The 19,622-nt window shown below is 45.4% G+C and overlaps 1 protein-coding gene and 1 long non-coding RNA gene across 4 annotated transcripts; one reads left to right on the top strand and one right to left on the bottom strand.

The window, feature by feature from the left end:
- Positions 1 to 2,462: 2,462 nt before the first annotated feature.
- LOC310832991 lies at positions 2,463 to 7,734 on the bottom strand. 3 transcript variants are annotated; one of them, XR_014558509.1, is made up of 6 exons: positions 7,188 to 7,734; positions 5,262 to 6,897; positions 5,018 to 5,086; positions 4,705 to 4,774; positions 4,271 to 4,510; positions 2,463 to 3,006 (listed from the first exon to the last, which is right to left on the bottom strand). It is a non-coding gene; the product is annotated as an uncharacterized lncRNA (long non-coding RNA). The 3 variants fall into 3 exon arrangements; XR_014558510.1 differs by having other exon boundaries at positions 2,463 to 2,986; positions 4,327 to 4,510; positions 7,525 to 7,722; XR_014558511.1 differs by having other exon boundaries at positions 7,525 to 7,709.
- A 3,202-nt stretch (positions 7,735 to 10,936) lies between these two features.
- Positions 10,937 to 17,502, top strand: NKX3-1 (NK3 homeobox 1). The gene is made up of 2 exons (XM_083713845.1): positions 10,937 to 11,213; positions 12,399 to 17,502. The coding sequence occupies exons 1-2, from the start codon at positions 11,033 to 11,035 to the stop codon at positions 12,806 to 12,808; spliced, it is 591 nt and encodes a 196-aa protein (XP_083569971.1). The 5' UTR covers positions 10,937 to 11,032; the 3' UTR covers positions 12,809 to 17,502.
- Positions 17,503 to 19,622: the final 2,120 nt, after the last annotated feature.

Below are 19,622 nucleotides of genomic sequence, written 5' to 3'. Positions count from 1 at the left end.
TAATACTGTTGGTTTCCTATTGCTTCATAAATCTTTCCTTTGTGACTGCTACTGGGATCCAGGGGTCGAGTTATTAGAAGGCTACTGAAGTTTCCTAAAGATGTGGCTCAGGATGCAAAACTGGCCACTGGGGTGGGGAAGGGAAGGGACCGTCCTCTGAAAGCATTCCACAAAATGCCTGCCTAATATACAGCATTACAAAATGAGCTCGTCGAGCTGGAATCGCAGCTGGTGTCGATCTGCATGCCTTTTTTTAAAAAAATAGTTTTTATTAAATATTTTTCATGTTACAAAACAAACAGATAAACAGGGAACGGTACACTATCACCTCCACTTTCCATTCATAAAAGGTTTTTTCACAGTTCATTTACCTTTAGTGAAAGGCTATTTTGTCTTGGACATCTTGAGGTTGGGGGGATTATTCTTTCGTTCTGTTGTCTAATGTTAGTGATGGGGTTTGTAGAGGCTACAATTGACATTGGACTGAAGTCAAAGGATGCTAGGTGAGCAGGGATGCCCACTTCCAGATACCTTAAACCAGGAGTGGGGAATCTCAGGCTCAGAGGCCTTCCCACTAGAAGTCTCCCTAAGGCCCTTTACTGACCCTGCATTTCCGGGGTTCTTGAGGGTTCTTGCCTGCTTGGAAAGTGTCAGAGAATCATAGAATTTGTAGAGTTGGAAGGGATTCTTGCATGTCTGGATGCAGGATAGATAGAGAGGGACATGTCCGTGTGGCAGCTCTCTACATTTGTTGCACCACCACTGGCATGTGGTCCTTGGATGGTTGCCCAGAAAGGGATGCAACCCTCAATTCCCCACACCTAATAATAAACACAATAAACTAGAGCACCTACAGTTCAATCAGTCTGTGCAACTCAGAAATCAAGGCTGAAAGTGACCCATTCCCTGTCTCACTGGAGTGCTATCTAGCCCAGGTATGGGGACCATTTGGCCTTCTATAGATGTTACTGAACTATGGCCATGCTTGCTAGGGCAGATGGGAGTTGTAGTTTAGCAATATCCAGAAGGTCAAATGATCCCCACTGCTGTTCTAGCCCATTTAAGCCAGAAGTGGCTTTTAGCTGGGCAATCTTATATATATATTGCATTTATAGCCCTCCTTTTGGCAGTGTATGGGGTGTTAGGGGAGGGGTTGTCCCTCTAGTGGGGAACACATTGTGCTCCTTCTGGGGTATTTTGTCCACCTTTTGTCCTCTCACCTGTGGCTCCTAGAAGCTGCCAGCATGTGACAGTGACCACATCCCAGGAACGGCTTTGACTGGCTGGCTAAACCAAACCCTGGGTCTCAAACCCTCTGTCAGTTAGGGACTTCCCCTGCACGCGAAGGTAGGCTCTGGCTGGCTGATTGAGCAGACGAGACCAAGAGTGGGTCCAACCATCAAAAAGGCGGTTTCTGCATGTGCTGTAGAGGGCGGTGAGAGGCAGGAGGGGCTCATCCACCTAGGAAGGTAGCCCACCTAAGAGAAGGAAAACTCTGGTCCTAAACATCTCCTGCCTTGACCTGCTTGGTGTTTTCGCTGAAGTACAGCTCCCATCAGCCCCAGTATGTGCAGTGACCAGTGATGATGGGGACTGAAGTTCAGCAACATCTGGCAGCCCAAAGGTTCCCGACACCAGCACTACTGAAATACATGAGAGCACCCTGGGATCACTACTGCAGTGAGACAATGGCCTCATCTCCTTGTCCCTCTCTGCACTGCCCAACCCAAGCTTCTTGAGTTCTCTTCGTTCTATTCCCACTTCCTTGTGGAGGAAGAAAAGATGGTAGTTAATGATTAGAGACCAAGGTTCACACAGGTGTCTGTTTATTTATGTTTCGCTTTTATTGTGTCCTTCCTCCAAGGAGCTCACATTCTACCTCACCCCAGCAGCCTTGTGAGGTTAAGTCAAGCTGAGATATATCTATGATCATCCACTGATGATCCGCTGTGATCTTCACATATGGGAAATAATAACCTTTTACTTAGACTAGAAAGGGTTTCCAGACTTCCTTAAAATATTCTAAATTTGTATCTTTTAACAGTTCCATCCATTTTGCCATCTCTGCAATATGCCAAAATTTTGATCAGGTGATCATATCAAAGGGGATTGTGAGTTGGGCCCACCCGTACCTGGAGATGCCAGAAATTGAACCCGGGTCCTTCTAAATACTAAGCATGTGCTCTGCCACTGAGCTACAGCCTTTAAGGGAGGGGGCAACTACCAAGACGCCTTTGACCAACACTCTCTCCTTCCTAAGTAAAGTTAGGGTCAAACTGCACTTCCCACAATCAGGGGAAACACAAAGGGCCAGGCTGTCAGGGAGGCAGGTCAGCATGAAGAAGCAAAGGCAGTTTTCAGTGCTCAGTCAACTTTTTATTCAAGGAAATGAACATACAACTCAGCGACTTCCCAGTAGGTCTTGCCCCTGTGCAGCAGTTGTCAGGACTGACGGTCCCTGCCTTCTAGGGCTCCTCCTCTCCCCAGCAGTCTCAAACAGCATCTGAGCATCTTTGGCCTCTGTTCCACTCTCCTCCTTGTTCTGTGTGTTCTTGGAGACAAGGCTGGAGGGGAGCTTGTCGCAGCAGGAGAGGGAGACTCCCTGGATTCCTCAGCAGTCCCTTGTCATTCCTCCTCTGCTTCAGCCTTGGAGTCTGAACTGCTCCCTTGCACAGGTTCTTTCTGCTCACAAAACTTTGTTGCCCCTCCAGCATCCAGATCCTCCTCTCAATCTTCTCCTTCTGACCTCCCCTCAGTGTCCAAATTGCAGAAATTGGCCTCTTTGCTTATAGTGACCACTGACACATGGCTTTAAAAACAGAAAAGAGACTAATTTGCAAATGTATATGTATGCACATTTAAAAATGATTGCTACCCTACTGAGTCATACAAAATAGAATGTTCTCTCAGGAAAAAAACAAACTTAAGAGTTACGAATAAATCTGCTGCAAAAGGCTTCCACTTCTGACGACTCAGTCACGGCAACCTGAAAGAGCCATAGCAGAGCTAAGGCCCGGGAAAGACTCAATATGGAGGCCAAATGGCCGAAGTATTGGGAAATATTAGAAAAAGATGGAGATAACTGGAAACTGCAGAGTCAGGAGAAAATGAAAGACAAAGTGCGAGATTGGTTACACTACGCTCAGATTAAAGAAGTTTTTAAACTCGACAAAAAGTTAGGATTCCAGGTGGAAAAATCGAAGTTAGAAACGGAATTGTTAGAACCTAAGACTAAGGTACTTTCAAGAATGTATAACTTGCTGTTAAAATGGAATACACAAGATGAAACGGTCAAATCGGCTATGATAAAGTGGGCACAGGACACTGGGTATAACATCATGTTTGAGGACTGGGAGAGGTTGTGGACTACTGGGCTGAATTTCACTGCATGTAATGCTTTGAAAGAAAATGTTATGAAAATGATATATAGATGGTATATGACCCCAGTCAAACTTGCAAAAATATACCACTTGTCTGATAACAAATGTTGGAAATGTAAAGAAAATGAAGGAACATTCTTTCACCTCTGGAGGACCTGCCCTAGAGTGAAGGCTTTCTGGGAAATGATATATAATGAGCTGAAAAAGGTATTCAAGTATACCTTCCCTAAGAAACCAGAGGCCTTCCTTCTGGGTATTGTCGGCCAGAAGGTGTTAAAGAAGGACCGAACATTTTTTATGTATGCAACAACAGCAGCAAGGATACTTGTCGCCAAGCATTGGAAAACCCAAGATTTACCCACACTGGAAGAATGGCAGATGCAACTGATAGACTATATGGAACTGGCTGAGATGACTGGCAGAATCCGAGACCTGGGAGAAGAGACGGTGGAAGAAGATTGGAAGAAATTCAAGATTTACCTACAAAAATATTGTAAATTGTATGAATGTTAAGAAGGATGCTAGAATACAAACAACTTGGCACCATTAAGCTAGATGAAGTGAAATATGAAGATAAGCTAAATTTAGGAAAAGATAAATTTTTGGAAATTTTAGGTTATATTTAAACTTTTAAGATCTGAATAAAGGATATCTAAAATTAGAGACACAACATTGGAAAATTAGATAATAAGAATAGAAACAAGGGGATAAATTTGCTGGATAAAATTTTATAGTCAGGAACGCAGGAGCGGGAGATGTGAGGGAGTCCAAAGAAGTCAAGAAAATTATGTTAAGAGATGTGTTATATTGTATTGTTTATTGGTATTGTAATTAAAAATAAAAACTGTTAATAAATATTTAAAAAAAAATGAAAGAGCCATAGCAGAAACAGTTTCATACAGAGCACAATACAGATTTCCTCCCTAGCCAAGCAAGGGATACTCACCTAAATGTATGTCAATCATGGAATACCATTTCAACTAAAGCAGCACTGTCCCAATGCTGGTGTCTCTCACTGCAGGGTTTTTCTTGAAGTATCAAGAGCTCTTACTCACACTGCGTCTTTCTCGTCAACTGAACAGATCTGCTTCAGGTACAGTGAGCTCTGGGAAGCCTGAAGAAAGGAGGAGCTGGAACAAGAGGAAAGAAGGGCTGGAACAAAAGAAGACGTGTTCTCCTACCTGCAGGTGAGTCTCACTGCGGTGACACGGAACAGGGCCTCTTCTGACGACTCAGTCACCGCAACCTGAAAGAGTCTTAGCACAAAGAATTGCAGATGGAACACAACAGAGATTTCCTCCCTAGCCAAGCAAGGGATACTCACATAAATGTCCTTCAATCCTGGAATACCATTTTGACCGCCATTTTTGACTGAAGCTAGATAAGTCATTAATCTAGAGGGGCAGAACAGAGAGATGTGATTCACACTTAAATCTCTGCCATTAAGCTTGGTGTGGAAAGAGGAAAGATTGCTCAATGCTCACCCTTTCATTTGTCCATTTGAGGTGTGACTTCATGTGTCTGCAAGCACCTTCAGTTGGCTTACAATCTAGAGTCACTAGTTTGTCCCCAGCCACCTTCCACTAATCCTGCAGAAAATAAGTTTTGTGGTTTTTTTTTAAAAAAGCTTTTCTTACCACTGTGACTTCTGGGACTCAGCTAGAAGAGCTGGCTTCAGTTGAGTGTTGCATGATCTTTGGAGAGAACTGCGAAAAGACCATCAGAAAAGAAAATGGGGAAAAGGAGAGACCCATACAAAAAACATTGCCCCGGAAAAAAATACTGAATGGTGCAACGTGAATTTACCTCAATCAGCACTGTCCTAGTGCTGGTGACTCTCACTGCAGGGTTTTTCTTGATCTATCAAGAGCTCTTACGCACATTGCATCTTTCTCATCAACTGAACAGATCTGCTTCAGGTACAGTGAGCTCTGGGAAGCCTGAAGAAAAGAGGAGCTGGAACAAGAGGAAAGAAGGGCTGGAACAAAAGAAGACGTGTTCTCCTACCTGCAGGTGAGCTTCATTGTAGTGACACGGAATAGGGCCTCTTCTGACAACTCAGTCACCGCAACCTGAAAGAGTCTTAGCAGAAAGAGTTGCAGATGGAACACAATAGCAGGGAGCACAGCTCTCGTATATCCTTGACCGAAGAACGGTACACTCCTCCAATCTGGGATGGTCATCCTCTTCCACCGAGTGCGCCACTTCGGGAGGGATGCACATGGAGCGGTGATGGATACAGCACAATCCACCCCCTTAACGCATTTATCAGTGAAATCATAGGCCATTTAGAGTTATTACTACCACAGCCACATTACCTATTGGTGATAGTTTTGCCTGTCCTGTTGTATAGTTACCTTTTGACGTCCGTTTCCCATTGATTATGTAATCTTGTCACTGTTGCTGGAAAGGCCAGTCATTTCAGTACAGCTCTACTCACTTCAACGCTTCTCAAGCATTCGTTCTCCCTCCACTGGAATCCTCCACTTGCAAGACACACTGGAGACATATCCCAGAGTTCAAGGCTCCATTTTAAGATGGGAATATACAGAGAGACCAGTACAAAAGCATTGCACTGAAAAAGATCACTGAGTAGTCTTCATCCAAAGACTAATTAGTTTGTAAGGTAAATAAAACGTTAAGACTTTAAAGTGTCTTAGCACAAGAACTGCAGGTGGAAAAGAGATTTTCTCTCCAGCCAAGCATGAGATACTCACCTAGAAGCCCTTCAGTCGAAATACATGCAACTGCATTGTTACTTTAATTATGATGTAGTGTTTCAAGTTTACCTGTTAGGTACCTATTTGCACCTGTCGCCACTTCTGACAAATCAAGAGTATTTAAAAGTTACCTTCCTTCAACTGCAGTGCTAGTTTCCAGATAGGGGGGGGGGGGTTACTGGCAAAGGAAGCTGACTGCTAGATCTGGTTTTTAAATTGGTATTTTAAATATATTACCTTCAGTGCTAGAGGATCCAAGTTTTTTGTATAGAGTCAACGCTTTGTGTTGTCTCACCTATGAGCTAAATAGCTGTTCCTAGAAGATGCTTAGCAAAAATAAAATAAAATGCAAAATCCTTGGTTATTACCACTAGATAATCACGTTACACATCAGGGGTAATTTTGTCTGGCCTGTTCCATAGTTACCATTTGAGCTCCATTTCCTGTATCTTTTTGTAATCTTGCAGGTTCTGCTGGAAAGGCTTAGTGGAGTTGATGTTCTCCTCTGCTTCCTCATTTGATCCTCACAAGAACCCTGTGAGGTAGGTTAGGCTGAGAGACAGAGAGCTTCATGGCAGAGGGAGGATTTGAACTCTGGTCTCCCAGGTCCTAATCCACCACTCTAGCCACTCTCAGGAACTTCCCTCAGAGAAAACACTTTCCCACAGGATCCTGGACTTACCATGTCCCTGAGCAGTCACTCTCCAGTCGCCATCAGCAGGTTCATCGTCAAAATACTTTATTTGCCTATTCAGCAAGTTTTTAACTTACCTGTCTTTCTCTACTTCCAAGGCAACCTGAGCAAACATGAAATCAGAAGGAACGGTTTTGTCTCCTCCCTGTCTTCTTTGCTCTTTTTTCTCTCTACACACACATTTATAGCTTCAACAACCAAAAACCCAAACTTTCCATTCATGAAATGACTTTTCTAGTTGGCTTTTTAAAAGAAAAGCCTTCTATTTTCCCCTACTCATTCCCCCACTGGTTTAAGCAGACTTCCTATCCATGTACCTTTTCATGTGCTCCTTCTTTTCATCCAAATACTCTTTAGTTTGAAAGGTAAATAAAACTTGATTCCCCCCTTCACATTCCTTCATTTTCTCTTGGCTTTTCCAGTCCATTATTTTTAATTTCCCTGATTCTCTTTAAAATCTCCATCTTGGGGTTTTTTTTCAGTTTTCAGTTTAAATTTTGCTTGGCTAAACTCTTTTGGAGGGACTTTCTCAAAGTCCATCATCAGTCTACAATTTACTGTCCCTGTGTTATTAGGATTATATCTTCTTTGATCTTCTATTTTTCTTCAGTTTCCTTTTAATTTAAAATTCAGTGCTTCTCCTAACACTTTTTAGGGACAAATACCAGACTAAGATATATGCACACAGTATTTGAAATCAACCACAGCAGAAATCACAGATGAAAATCACCTGTGTCCCTTTTTAAAGTTGTAAACGGTGAATTTCAGCAGAGTGAAATCCCTTCATTTACTCTAAAAAAAATTCCAAATGGTTTTGAAAAGCAATCTAACCTAAACTGGTTTCAGTTGCCTTTTCAAACCTGTTTCATCTTCCCCAGCCTCCCTCTCCTAATCCCTCTGCCCATGAGCTCCTCCAGCTCCGACCAGTGAGAGGGCTAAAACCAGCATCACAGCCAAGGACAGGCTCACTCACTGGAATGCGGCTCGCTCCTTCCGCCACCAGTAGGTCATAACCACACGTAAAAATTCCCTTGCAGCATTAATACAGTGGGTGCAAATGGCTTTATTCTTTAGATGGGGTCACTTCAGGGCTTTGATGGGAAATGAGTATTTTCTTTCCAAATTAATACATTCTGGAAATACAAGGGAATTGAATTTGTAATCCACCCAAATCTCATGAATTACAAACTACAGGAACATGACCTGTACAGGAAAATAAGGGAAAGACTATGGGAAGAGGGGCTGGCTTGGATCTCAGTGGCCCCCATTGAATTATATGCAATCTGGGGCACAGCTGGAAAGGACAGCAGTTGCTTCTCACTCCTGATACTTATGCTGTGTATACACAACATTCTATGACAGAATGAATGAAGACTGGGTGCTTGTTGTTGTTTTTTTTAAAAAAAAATGGCTTACAAAGAAAGTGGGGGAGTAATTTTAAATCATTGCTCTTGTTTTTAGCATACTGGCCATCTTTCCCTTGAAAATTGCTTTGTTGAAATATAATACCTGGTTGGTGGATGAGAGACATTTAGAGGTGAGAGACCATGTAAAATTGCTTTATCCTGCTATTCACCACAATTGTGTAATGCATGATGTCATTCATCCATTTGCCAATGCCAATAGATTCAAAACTCTCCTAATCAGCATTCATTTTTAAAGGAATCTGCCTTGCTTGGTGCACTTCTTTCTTGCATTGGGCAAGGAAAACATGGCCACTGAGAGAGAGAAGAAGGCTGATCTGTTAGAAGATGGTAAACTGGTATTTTCCTTTAACATTTTAGCAGCCACTGGCCCATTTGAAAACAGGGGCTGACTGGTCGTATTCCAAATAAGACCACACTTGACTTGTCTAGCTTGATATCCTAACTACATATAATGTGACTGCAATGAAAGTTTTGCTTGAGATGATAGCTTGTTTGCATGACTATTCAGTAGTTATTCTTTTCATACTCTGCAGGAAAATGTCAGCGTCATGACAGATGATTTCAAACTGGGGAAAATGTTTCATTAGGGGTCCATCTGGTTCACTCTGAGAGACTGCTAAGATTTGGAATACGGTGTTATTTTGCTGTTAGGCAGTGGAACAGACTTGCTCGAAGGGTGGTGGACTCTCCTTCCTTGGAGGTTTTGAAGCAGAGGTTGGATGGCCACCTGTCATGGATGTTTTAGTTGAGCTTCCTGCATCACAGGCGGTTGGACTAGATGACCCTTGGGGTCCCTTCCAACTCTGCAATTCTATGATTTTATGAATGATAGAATCATAAAAATCTTAAAAAGCAGAGAATCTTAAAAAGCAGAATCTTAAAAAGCAGAGGCATCACCTTGCCAACAAAGGTCCGTATAGTTAAAGCCATGGTTTTCCCAGTAGTGATGTATGGAAGTGAGAGCTGGACCATCAAGAAGGCTGATCTCCGAAGAATTGGTGCTTTTGAATTCTGGTGCTGGAGGAGACTCTTGAGAGTCCCATGGACTACAAGAAGATCAAACCTATCCATTCTTAAGGAAATCGGCCCTGGGTGCTCACTGGAAGGACAGATCCTGAAGCTGAGGCTCCAATACTTTGGCTACCTCATGAGAAGAGAAGACTCCCTGGAAAAGACCCTGATGTTGGGAAAGATGGAGGGCACAAGGAGAAGGGGACGACAGAGGACGAGATGGTGGGACAGTGTTCTTGAAGCTACCAGCATGAGTTTGACCAAACTGCAGGAGGCAGTGGAAGACAGGCGTGCCTGGTGTGCTGTGGTCCATGGGATCATGAAGAGTCAGTCACGACTAAACGACTAAACGACAACAACATGAATGATGCCATTGTGGTTACTCCTAGACTGCAAGCCTAAAGCTGCCATCTTGTGTATACTTCCTGGGGAGGAAGCCCCACCAAATTCATCCGTGGAAGTGAGCTTCATGACTGCAACCCCACGCATAGGAACAAGGGAAGCTGTCTTATAACTGAATTAGGCCAGTGCTCCCATGTGGCTTTGTATCAATGACAGACAGTGTCTCTCTAAGGATTTTCCCCAGCAGCCTTATCTGGAAATGCCAGGGACCTAATTTGTTACACACGCACTCCACCACTGTGTTATAGCTGTGACCCCAAAGCACATTGGTCAGATCACTGGGACTTCCTTCTAAGCAGAGTTAGGATGGGGGGGGGGGAACCAAAGGGCCAGGCTGTCAGGGCTGGAGTCAGATGCAGGTCAGCATGAAGAAGCAAAGGCAGATTTCAGTGCTCAGTCAACTTTTTATTCAAGGAAATGAACATAGAACTCAGTGACACTTCCCAGTAGGTCTTGCCCCTGTGCAGCAGTTGTCAGGACTGACAGTCCCTGCCTTCTAGGGCTCCTCCTCTCCCCAGCAGTCTCAAACAGCATCTGAGCATCTTTGGCCTCTGTTCCACTCTCCTCATTATTCTGTGTGTTCTTGGAGACAAGGCTGGAGGGGAGCTTGTCGCAGCAGGAGAGGGAGACTCCCTGGATTCCTCAGCAGTCCCTTGTCATTCCTCCTCTGCTTCAGCCTTGGAGTCTGAACTGCTCCCTTGCACAGGTTCTTCCTGCTCCTGAAACTTTGTTGCCCCTTCAGCATCCAGATCCTCCTCTCAATCTTCTCCTTCTGACCTCCCCTCAGTGTTCCTTAGGGGTTCCCCACACTGGCAGAGGAAGTGGGGTGCAGTGGGTGCAGTCCACCCTGGGTGTCATCCCTGGGGGGGTGACATCGCCGTGCCGCCTCAGGGACACTTGACCGCCCGCGGGTGCACATCTAGCTCCATCTCTGAGGTTAAATTGGGGGTGGGGGTCGGGCTGGCATTTTGATTACATGGGAGAAAGTCCCACCAAATTCTGAGTAGCTTCCTTCAGCATAAGGCGTGTCCAGCCTTAGGTGACGATCCTCTCTCCGCCAAAATTGACCCCGGAGGGAGAAGGGCGACCCACTGACTTCCCTCGGCCTTGCCAAATCCCTGCTGAGAAGTCGCGCGCAAGAGCGCAGCACGCCCCGCGCGGGCGAGAAATCGCGCACTCCCTTGCTCAGTGCGCGCTGCCTCAGGATCGCAGCCGGGTGGTGGAGGAGGAGGAGGAGGAGGATGGGGAAGAGGCTCCCAGGCAGCGGGGAGGAGCGCCAGGCACCAATCCCGGCGAGGGGCCCGCCTGCCCTCCGCCACCCGCTATAAATGGCCCTCCGGAGGCCTCGGGAGCACAACTTTGGCCGAGCGCGGGGCGCCCCTCTCCGGCACGTGGCTCATGGAGGCCCCCGAGGCGCGCCCGGGCGGCACTGCCCGCCCCAAGCAGCTGACCTCTTTCCTCATTCGAGACATCCTGCGCCCCGGCGGCGCTCCCGCCTCGGAGCCCGGCGGGGAGGCGCGGAGGGATCGGCCCGGGGCCAGCCAAGCCCCCGAGAAGCCCGGCGCGGCGGGCGCGACAGGTAAGGGGCGGAAGGAGGGTCGGGCCCGGACCTTGCTCAGTTCCCCGCTCGGGGCTTGGAAGTTCTCGGAGCAGCCGCTTAGCCTGGCCCACCTGGCAGGGGGGTTGTGCGGGTGGGAAATGGCAAGTGGTGCTGCTCCGCGCCCCGGGGCTCGGCGAAAGAGGAGAAACCGACAGGGGGCCCGCAGGGCTGCAGGACCTTCAGCTCACGGATCGGGCAGCGGCTGCCTTGAAGCCTGTCTGTCCCGAAGTGGGGGAGCAATTGCGTGTTGGGGAATTGCTTTGTAAGTTTTGTAAATTCTTGTCCATATTTTAAAAAGGAGGTCTCTGCAGGAGGAAAACTAGCATGGTTCCTGTAGTGTCTGCCGCGCTAGTCTTCCTCTTGCAGGAAGCTTTATATATGGGGGCTATTAAAGAAATGTTTTCGTTGCCCCATTTGCAGTCTGAGATGGTGCGGTCTGTCCTGTCCCTTTGCTGCCTGAGTCTGCCATGTGAAAGGCAGAATAAGCTGAGACCAGCTCACAGTCCCTCAGGGTGAGCTTTGTGGTTGAGGGGGGATTTGATCTCTCCAACTAAGTCCAACGCTCTTAACCACAACACCCCACTGCCCCATTTGCACCTTACATCTAAAGCAGTATTTAAATAATCAGAGATTTCCCTAAAGAATCCTGGGAATTGTAGTTTGTTAAGGGTGCTGAGAGGTGTTTGGGACCCCTTGTCCCACCACAGAGCTGAGCAACCACTCCCAAAGTTGAGAAGAGGGATTGATTGTTAAACCACTCTGGGAATGGCACCTCTGCAGGGGAATAGGGGTCTCTGAACAACTTTCAGCAGCCTTGATAAACTACAGTTCCCAGGATTCTTTGTGTGGGAGTGGAATCCATGATTGCTTAGTATGGTATATTGCCATTTTTACATGCATGGTTCAGAGGGGGCCTTATAAGCAAAATGCAAAGATCAAGAAAGTACACAAAATGCTGTGTTGTCATACACACATCCCATGTGCAGAGTGATTGTGTGGTTTACAGTGCAGGATTTGCTGGGGAGATCAAGGTGGCCTAAACGTGCCATTTGGTTGCAGGTTTTTTTGTGTGTGTGTGTCCTTCCTTCCTTTCCTCACCTCCCTCCCAAATTTTTGGTATTGTTTAAATAGGTCATAACTTCCCCCTTTCTGCTTCTCTACTAGATCAGTCTGCAGAGGCCTTCCTCTCTCATTCTGAGAACACCCCCAAATCCTTACCGAGACTCCCAAAGCAGCAGAAGCGTTCCCGGGCTGCCTTCTCCCACATGCAGGTCATAGAGCTTGAGAAGAAGTTCAATCACCAGAAGTACCTGTCTGCACCTGAGCGAGCCCACCTAGCCAAGCACCTGAAACTCACTGAAACCCAAGTGAAAATCTGGTTCCAGAACAGAAGATATAAGACCAAGAGGAAGCAGCTGGCCTCAGAATTTGGTGGACTTGATAAGAACTCGGCAATTCCAGCCTTCAAAGAACGTGACTTCTCCAGGGCTACTCTGGCCCTTTCTGTGTATCACAGCTACCAGTATAATCCATATGTCTACTACCTGAATGGCTGGAGTCCAGTCTTGTGGTAACTAATATACTAAGTGATCTACTTGCCACAGGGTCTAAAAACACTCTTCAGCCACCACCCAGCCACTGACTTTGCTACAGTGGGATAGATTGCAAGTCAGACTTTACCAGAGAGAATTGGCTTCCTCCTGTTTTATTTTTTCTCCTCTATCTTGGGACATCCAGGGAGCTCACACGGTGCTCTTGAGCTACAGCTATGGATAGTGCTGTGTTTGCTTCCCATGGTGCAATCTGGGTGACATGCAAAATAAATATTATAAAATATGCCTCCATTCCTGCAAGGGATCACATCTTTCCTCGAAAGTCAGTCTGCAAAGTAATTCCCGACCTGCATATAATGTGCAGCCCGTTTCATGTGTAGGGAGAGAGATACTACTATATTGTGAGAAATGCATTGAATGATGGAAACTCCAGAAGTGTTCCTTCCGTAGAAGAGGCCGCCTGCTCCAGGGAAAGACCAGCGCTCAGCAGGGCAGCACATGTTTTTGGTGCAGAAAGCCCCCAGTCCAATCCCTCGCATCTCTAGTGAGAAAGATCAGGCAGTACAGCAGTCTTGAACTTTTTCTGGCCGGACACACACACCCCTTGCCCCCAAACATGGATTTGGGGACTCACTTCTTAATTATTAATATTCTTTAAATTATCAATTTGTATGGTGGCCGGGCTGCTTTTGTGGTATGCCTTACGTCAGGCTGTGATCCAGTGGTGCAGAGAGCCAAGCTGATGCCATCCAGATGTTGTCAGACTCCAACTCCCCCCATCTCTGGCTATTTGCCATGCTGGCTGAAGCTGATGAGAGTCCAGCCCATCTGGAGGGATCCAGGCTGACTGTCCAGGCACTCCTGGGAAGGGATAAAGCTCAGGGGTAGAGCAGTTGCTTTTCATGAGGAAGGTCCTGGGTTCAAGCCCAGCATTGCCAGCTAGGGCTGGGAGAGAGATTCCAATAGTCTGACCTGGTATAAGGCGGCTTCCTATGACCCACCATTTGAGGCTGCAGATGATGGGTGGAGAAGGACCTTTGCCTGAGACTCTGGAACAGTGTCGGTCAGTGTGGTGACCTCTAAATATTGTTGGACTCCAGTTGCCCACCAGTCCCCTAGCCAACATGGCCAATGGTTGGGGATCACATAATGTGCTATTTAACCATGTTTGGTGGGTACCACATTGACTTCTCTTGCTATGAAGAGATCCTGGCAGCCAGGGTAGACAACTATGGGCAAGAGGGCCAAATAGTCTGACTTGGTGAAACCCAACTCCCTGTGTTTCTTTGTTGTGTCACTGTATGATGAGCAGTTTCCTATCACAACAGAGAACTCCAATCAAGTTTCATGCATTTCTTTCAGTGCAGAGGTACAGCACCTTCACACTGCCTTTTGTGTTTCGGGGTGAATTACTGCTGTGGCTTTGCTTTGTTTTTATGTAAAATGTATGCCCAGAGCAATTATGCAAGACTGTGGAAAGCTGTCTTATACAGAATCAGACCACTAGTCCACCTAGTTCAGTATTACACTGACTAGCAGTAGCTCTCTAGAGAGGAACATTTCTTACCTGGGGCTTCCTGCACTCTGCTGCTGAGCAGAGATTTAACTTTCTGCTTTTTCTTTCCCAGAAAGCAAATCTCTTCTGGGATATGAGATGGAGCATGAATTCAATTTTATTTCCATGGAACAGTGTCTGTGCTTTGCCTAAGACATCAGGAAAACCCTGTGTTTAAACAGAGGCAAGAGAGAGTGAGCTTCCCTCAAGGAAAAAATCTGTTAGGTGGGGATGGAAGGTCTCTGTTTCCCAGCCTTCAAATACAGCTGTTTGGGGTGGTTTCTTCTACCTCCATTGTGCTTGAGTTTAGTGGCTGCGATGGTGGTGCAGATGTTTGTGAAGTGGCCAGCTCTGAATAGTGCAGCACAAGGCTCCCCATCTTTCATAACCTTTAGGAGACATCTGAAGGCAGCCCTGGGCGGGATTTTTAAAAAATGTTTAATGTTTTGTCATGCTTTTATATATGTTGGAAGCCACCCAGAGTGGCTGGTGCAACCCAGTCAGATGGGAGGGCTATAAATAATAAAATTATTATTATTATTATTATTATTGAATAAGGTGTCCCTATTTTCATGAGAGAAATGTTTGAGGGTATGTACAATTCCTTCTGAGAGCATATACCCTGCAAGTGTGCCAGTTTTCCAGGGACAGTCCTGGAATTACAGAAGCTGTCCCAGTTTCTGATTTTCCTTTTTCCTCCCCTCCATGTCTTGGAGAATAATTAAAAGTGTGTGCATGTTTGTAGGTGCAAAAACAGAGACCTGTTTCTACTGAAAATAAAATACCTGCACCAAATGCAGGAAGCAGTGAATCTGGCACATGAAGCTCTTCCTATAATTTTGAAGGAAAGGTCACCAGTCCATTTTCAATTCTTTAATTGCAATACTTTAGCAGCCAGCCATTTTTAAGGAAACACATGGAGTGTTGATTCCTTTTTTGTAAATGGAACCTTACACTGTCAACACAGAAGTAAGTCCTACTATAATCAGTGGAGCTTACTCCCTGGTATGTTCCTGATCATTCTCACAGTTTTCATCATCATCATCATCATTATTTATTATTATTTCTGACAATTACTATATCCCACCTTTTCCCCTGACAGGGACTCAAGGCAGTTTACAGCTAGAATTTTATTTCATTCTATTTATATGTGGAAGGTGTTGTACATGATCCCTTCCCTCACACATTTTTTCTTTACAACACTCCTGTGAGGTAGGTTTGGTGGAGAAGCTGTAATTGGCTCAAGGTGACTGATGTAGATGTGTATATGACATCTAGGTGTTTGGCAAGATCAAACGCAGGGGAAACGTCCTGGCGTGGAATAGGATGTCCCTCGTTTCATGGGAGAGATCTTGGAGGGCATGAGAGCATCAAAACATCAAGTCCTCTTGCTCCTTGGGGACTTGTGCAAAGTGCATTCAAAACCTGTGGTAGCAATTGAGCCTTGCACACCAGCCATGCTAAGCTGTGGACAGCTGAACTTTTAGAAGTTTAAGAAGGAAAACAATTAGAGGAGCAAACGCAGCCTGTAGCCATTGGACTGCCTCACAAGTACTTTTTATTGTGCTTGTGCATGGATTTCACATTTAAAACCTGCCCAGAAATGGGACAGAGCTGACTTCAGGCTATATATACACCATACATTTAAAGTACATGAGTCCCCCCCACCCACCCAATCCAAGAATGCTGGGAACTGTAGTTTGTTAAGGGTGCTGTGAATTATAGCTCTGTGATGAGTAAACTGTTTTTGTTCCTTACTCCTACTTTCTGGGGTACTTGACAGAGCACTGAAGCAAAGCCTGCACCTTTCTTTTATTTTCTTTTATTGTAGGTTTGTTTGTCTTACACAGAAGACACAGCTTCCTGTGATGGTGGTAAACATGCATCTCTTCTGTGATGCAGTCCTCTTCCACACATAACTTCTCTTCTCACTAAAAGCAAGCATATTTGAGGGAAGCCCCCCCCCCCACAGCCTTCTCTGACATGCAGAAGCAGGAGCTGCTACCTTCCGTTTGAAGTGGTGCAATCAGAATCAGTGTTAGTGACTTATAAAAAGGCAGGTTGCTCAAAATCACACAATTTATGCACCATAAAAAGACCAAATCCAGCCTGTAAGCAAATAATATGCTTAGTTGCTTCCTTTAGCATAGTTTATAATCCAGTTGTTTGCACATTTACTTGGAAGTAGGTCCTGTTTTATTAAGTAACGTTTACTCATGTGTATATGTTTCCAGGCTAATGAGTCAATCGTCTGTATCCCCACTCAGAGGTCCAAGTGAGTTCAGTTAGGCTTCAGATAAGTTTTGCTTTTCAGAGCAATCCTATACATCTTCAGCCAAAAGCCATCCTTTTCCACACTGTTTTCCACGAGACCTATTCCAAATAAGTGTGTTTGCTTAGAATTAACCTTAATTTGCCTTAATCAAGAGATGCTGGCACTAATCCATGCTAGAGTCACCTCAAAGAAGTTTGTTTTATTCCTTCTGTTCCTTTCTCTAAAGAACAATAAATTGAGACAATAAGCTGTATAAGCTTCCCAGATAAAGGCATTTTTTAATTTTCTACTATTGTTGGAATTGACTCTCTTGTTGACAGCCACACAAAATGTTATGCATATCAGCAAGAAGTTTATATGTTAAAACCTACTTTGGAGTTCTGGATTTCACAAGTATATCAGCAAGTGTCGGAGCTGTGTGTTAGCCTTTCACACAGTTAGATGTGCCGCTTATGAGCACAAAAACAATTTCCATATCTGACGAACATTCACTAACTGTGCAATCCTATAGGTGGGACACTTGGAAGTAAGCCCTGTCAAGTTCAACAGGTCTCTCTGAGTTCAGTGGGACTTACTTCTGACTAGGCATATAACTGTGTTGTAAACCCCTAAGAAACTTGATTGATATCAGAAAGCTGATATGTTGTGGGAGGGACATTTAGACTGTATGCACACTAACCCATTTGTTACACAAATGTTTCTTCTAGGGCTGCTGGTTGAGTCAGGTTTCTTAGTTGCTTAGTCCTCTGCCTTGCATTTTAACCAATCAATTGTATATTAGTGTGCATACTGCTAAAATCTCAACAGAAGTGCCTTTGTGAGATATTGAAGGAAGTGTGAGATAAGTTATGATTGAATAAATGTTGCTGTTTGCTGGAAGGAAAAGCTATCTTGAGTATTTTCTGTTTAATTTCTCATTGCAATCATGCAACAGAACCAAAATCACATCAAGAAATACAGAGAGATGGAGCGGGAGAGGGAGACAGATGTGTGCCCTTAAATCCCAGCCTCACCAGTTAAAATGTATATCCAATCATCAGTGAAACCAGGGACTTTCAAAATTTTTTCCTGAGGTTTCTTGAAAGCTTCTCTAGAGCAGGGATGGAAGGATCTATCCATTTTAGTGGGTGTGGTTTGGAGAAAGTTGCCTGGGAGGCCAAAGTGGAGGTTGCTCCCCCCGGTTTAAGGCTTGCTCCTTTGTTGGGGACACATGATGTTCCCAAGATTCTTGGACTCCAGCTCCCACCTAGCAACACATTCTCCACATCTGATCTAAAGGCAAGGGGGCATTATTAGACAGTCTTCACTGCACCACCGATAGGCATTTTTGTGTTCTGCTTGTTAGCATCAAAAAGCCATTTGGCTGAGTACTATTGCAGCTCTTACGATCTGTCATTCACTGTGAAATCATTGGCATAACACCAAACTATGTGGGGGCCCACAGCACAGTGCTGCCAGTGACCCCCTCCCACAGCACACACAAGACTGGGTCCCCTTCAAAAGCGGCACAGCTACCCAGCCTCTGCTAAAACATCTGTCTGGGCCAAGACGGCAGCAGCAGAGCTGGTCCAGGTCAGTGAGGGTCTCTTCTGAGGGTCCCTCAGTCAGTGCCCAACTTGGCCCAACTTGGTCGACTGCTGACACCAGTCCTGCTGGCAGCACTTCTTGTGATACTCGACAGTCATAGAGGCTGATTGCAATACAAACTTAGGATGGCCTCATGCTTGGAGCAGGTCCAGAACTAAGAGTAAAGAAGACGCTTTGTGTGAACAGGGCCTATAAAAAATAACAATTGCTTGTTTTCTAACCGTTCAGAATGTAGCTTATCCTATCTGCAGGAAACCTTTTCCCAGCTTTTTTATCTTGTTATTAGAGCCTATATATTCTGGATGATGCAGCCCCCGCTCTTCACCAGCACGAAGAGCAGAAGGTCATCGCCAAACAGTTAGAACAATGTTTCGAAGCCCAGCCTGCTGCTTATCCACTTTGGAGAAGGTGATTGCGCAATGCAGAGCCAGAGATTGATTTCCAGTCTCTCTGCCTTTCACCAAACAAGCTGCTCTTTTAAACACAAGACCAGGCTATTAGGACATAAATCTATTGGGATGGAGGACTTATTTCAACATTGCTCTCTATCTCTTATGGTGGTTGCACCATCGCTCTCAAAGGATTGCTTTCTGCTGCCAGGACATCCGCCCATTTAGCTCAGGAATGTCTATATTGACAGGTGGTGACTCTGTGGTTCCAGACAGGAATACTTCCCAGCCCTAACTGCAGTTGGCAAGCATTTCACCTGGTGCTGTAGCTCAGTGGTAGAGCAATTGCTTTGCATGCGGAAGGCCCCAAGTTCATCTCTAGATCAGAGTGGGACAGTCCCCTGCCTGAGACCCTGAGGAACTACCATCAAGGCAGATACTACTGAGCTAGAAGCAGCTTCCTATATTAAGCACACAGAGCATGTGCTCTGCCAGTGGCCTACAGCCTCTCCCCGATAACTACGTATATCATCTGCCAAATCACCAAGTCCAGCTCCCTCAAGCATGAAAAGCATACAAAAGTCCTCAATGCCTTTTGATGCTTTCAGTGGCACATTGACAACACAGAAAAGATGGAATGTCAACTCTTTATTGCTTTACATCAGCACTTGCACATCACAGGTGATGGGGCGCATTTGGGAAGGGCCATAACTCAGTGGTAGATCATATGCTTTGCATGCAGAAAGTCCCAAGCTGAATCCCCAGCATTTCCAAAAGGGTTCAGAACACCCCAGTCTGAAACCGTGGAGAGCTCCTGCCAGTGTAGACCATACTGAGCTAAATGGGCTGATGTTCTTGTTCATACAAGGCAGCGGCCTTAATTCCTATGGAGAAGGCCTGTAGCTCAGCATTCCCCAACATCTACCAGCAGAGCTGGGAATACCCTTTGTCTGGAACCCAGAAGGGCTGCTACAAGTCGTCATTATTCCATTTCTTAAGAGACAATGGAGTGTACCTCCAGGGGTGAAG

This window comes from Podarcis gaigeae (genome assembly GCF_964106915.1).
Source record: "Podarcis gaigeae genome assembly, chromosome: 15".
In the NCBI taxonomy this organism is placed as follows: Eukaryota; Metazoa; Chordata; class Lepidosauria; order Squamata; family Lacertidae; genus Podarcis; species Podarcis gaigeae.
This window is presented reverse-complemented; position numbering and strand designations above follow the sequence as displayed.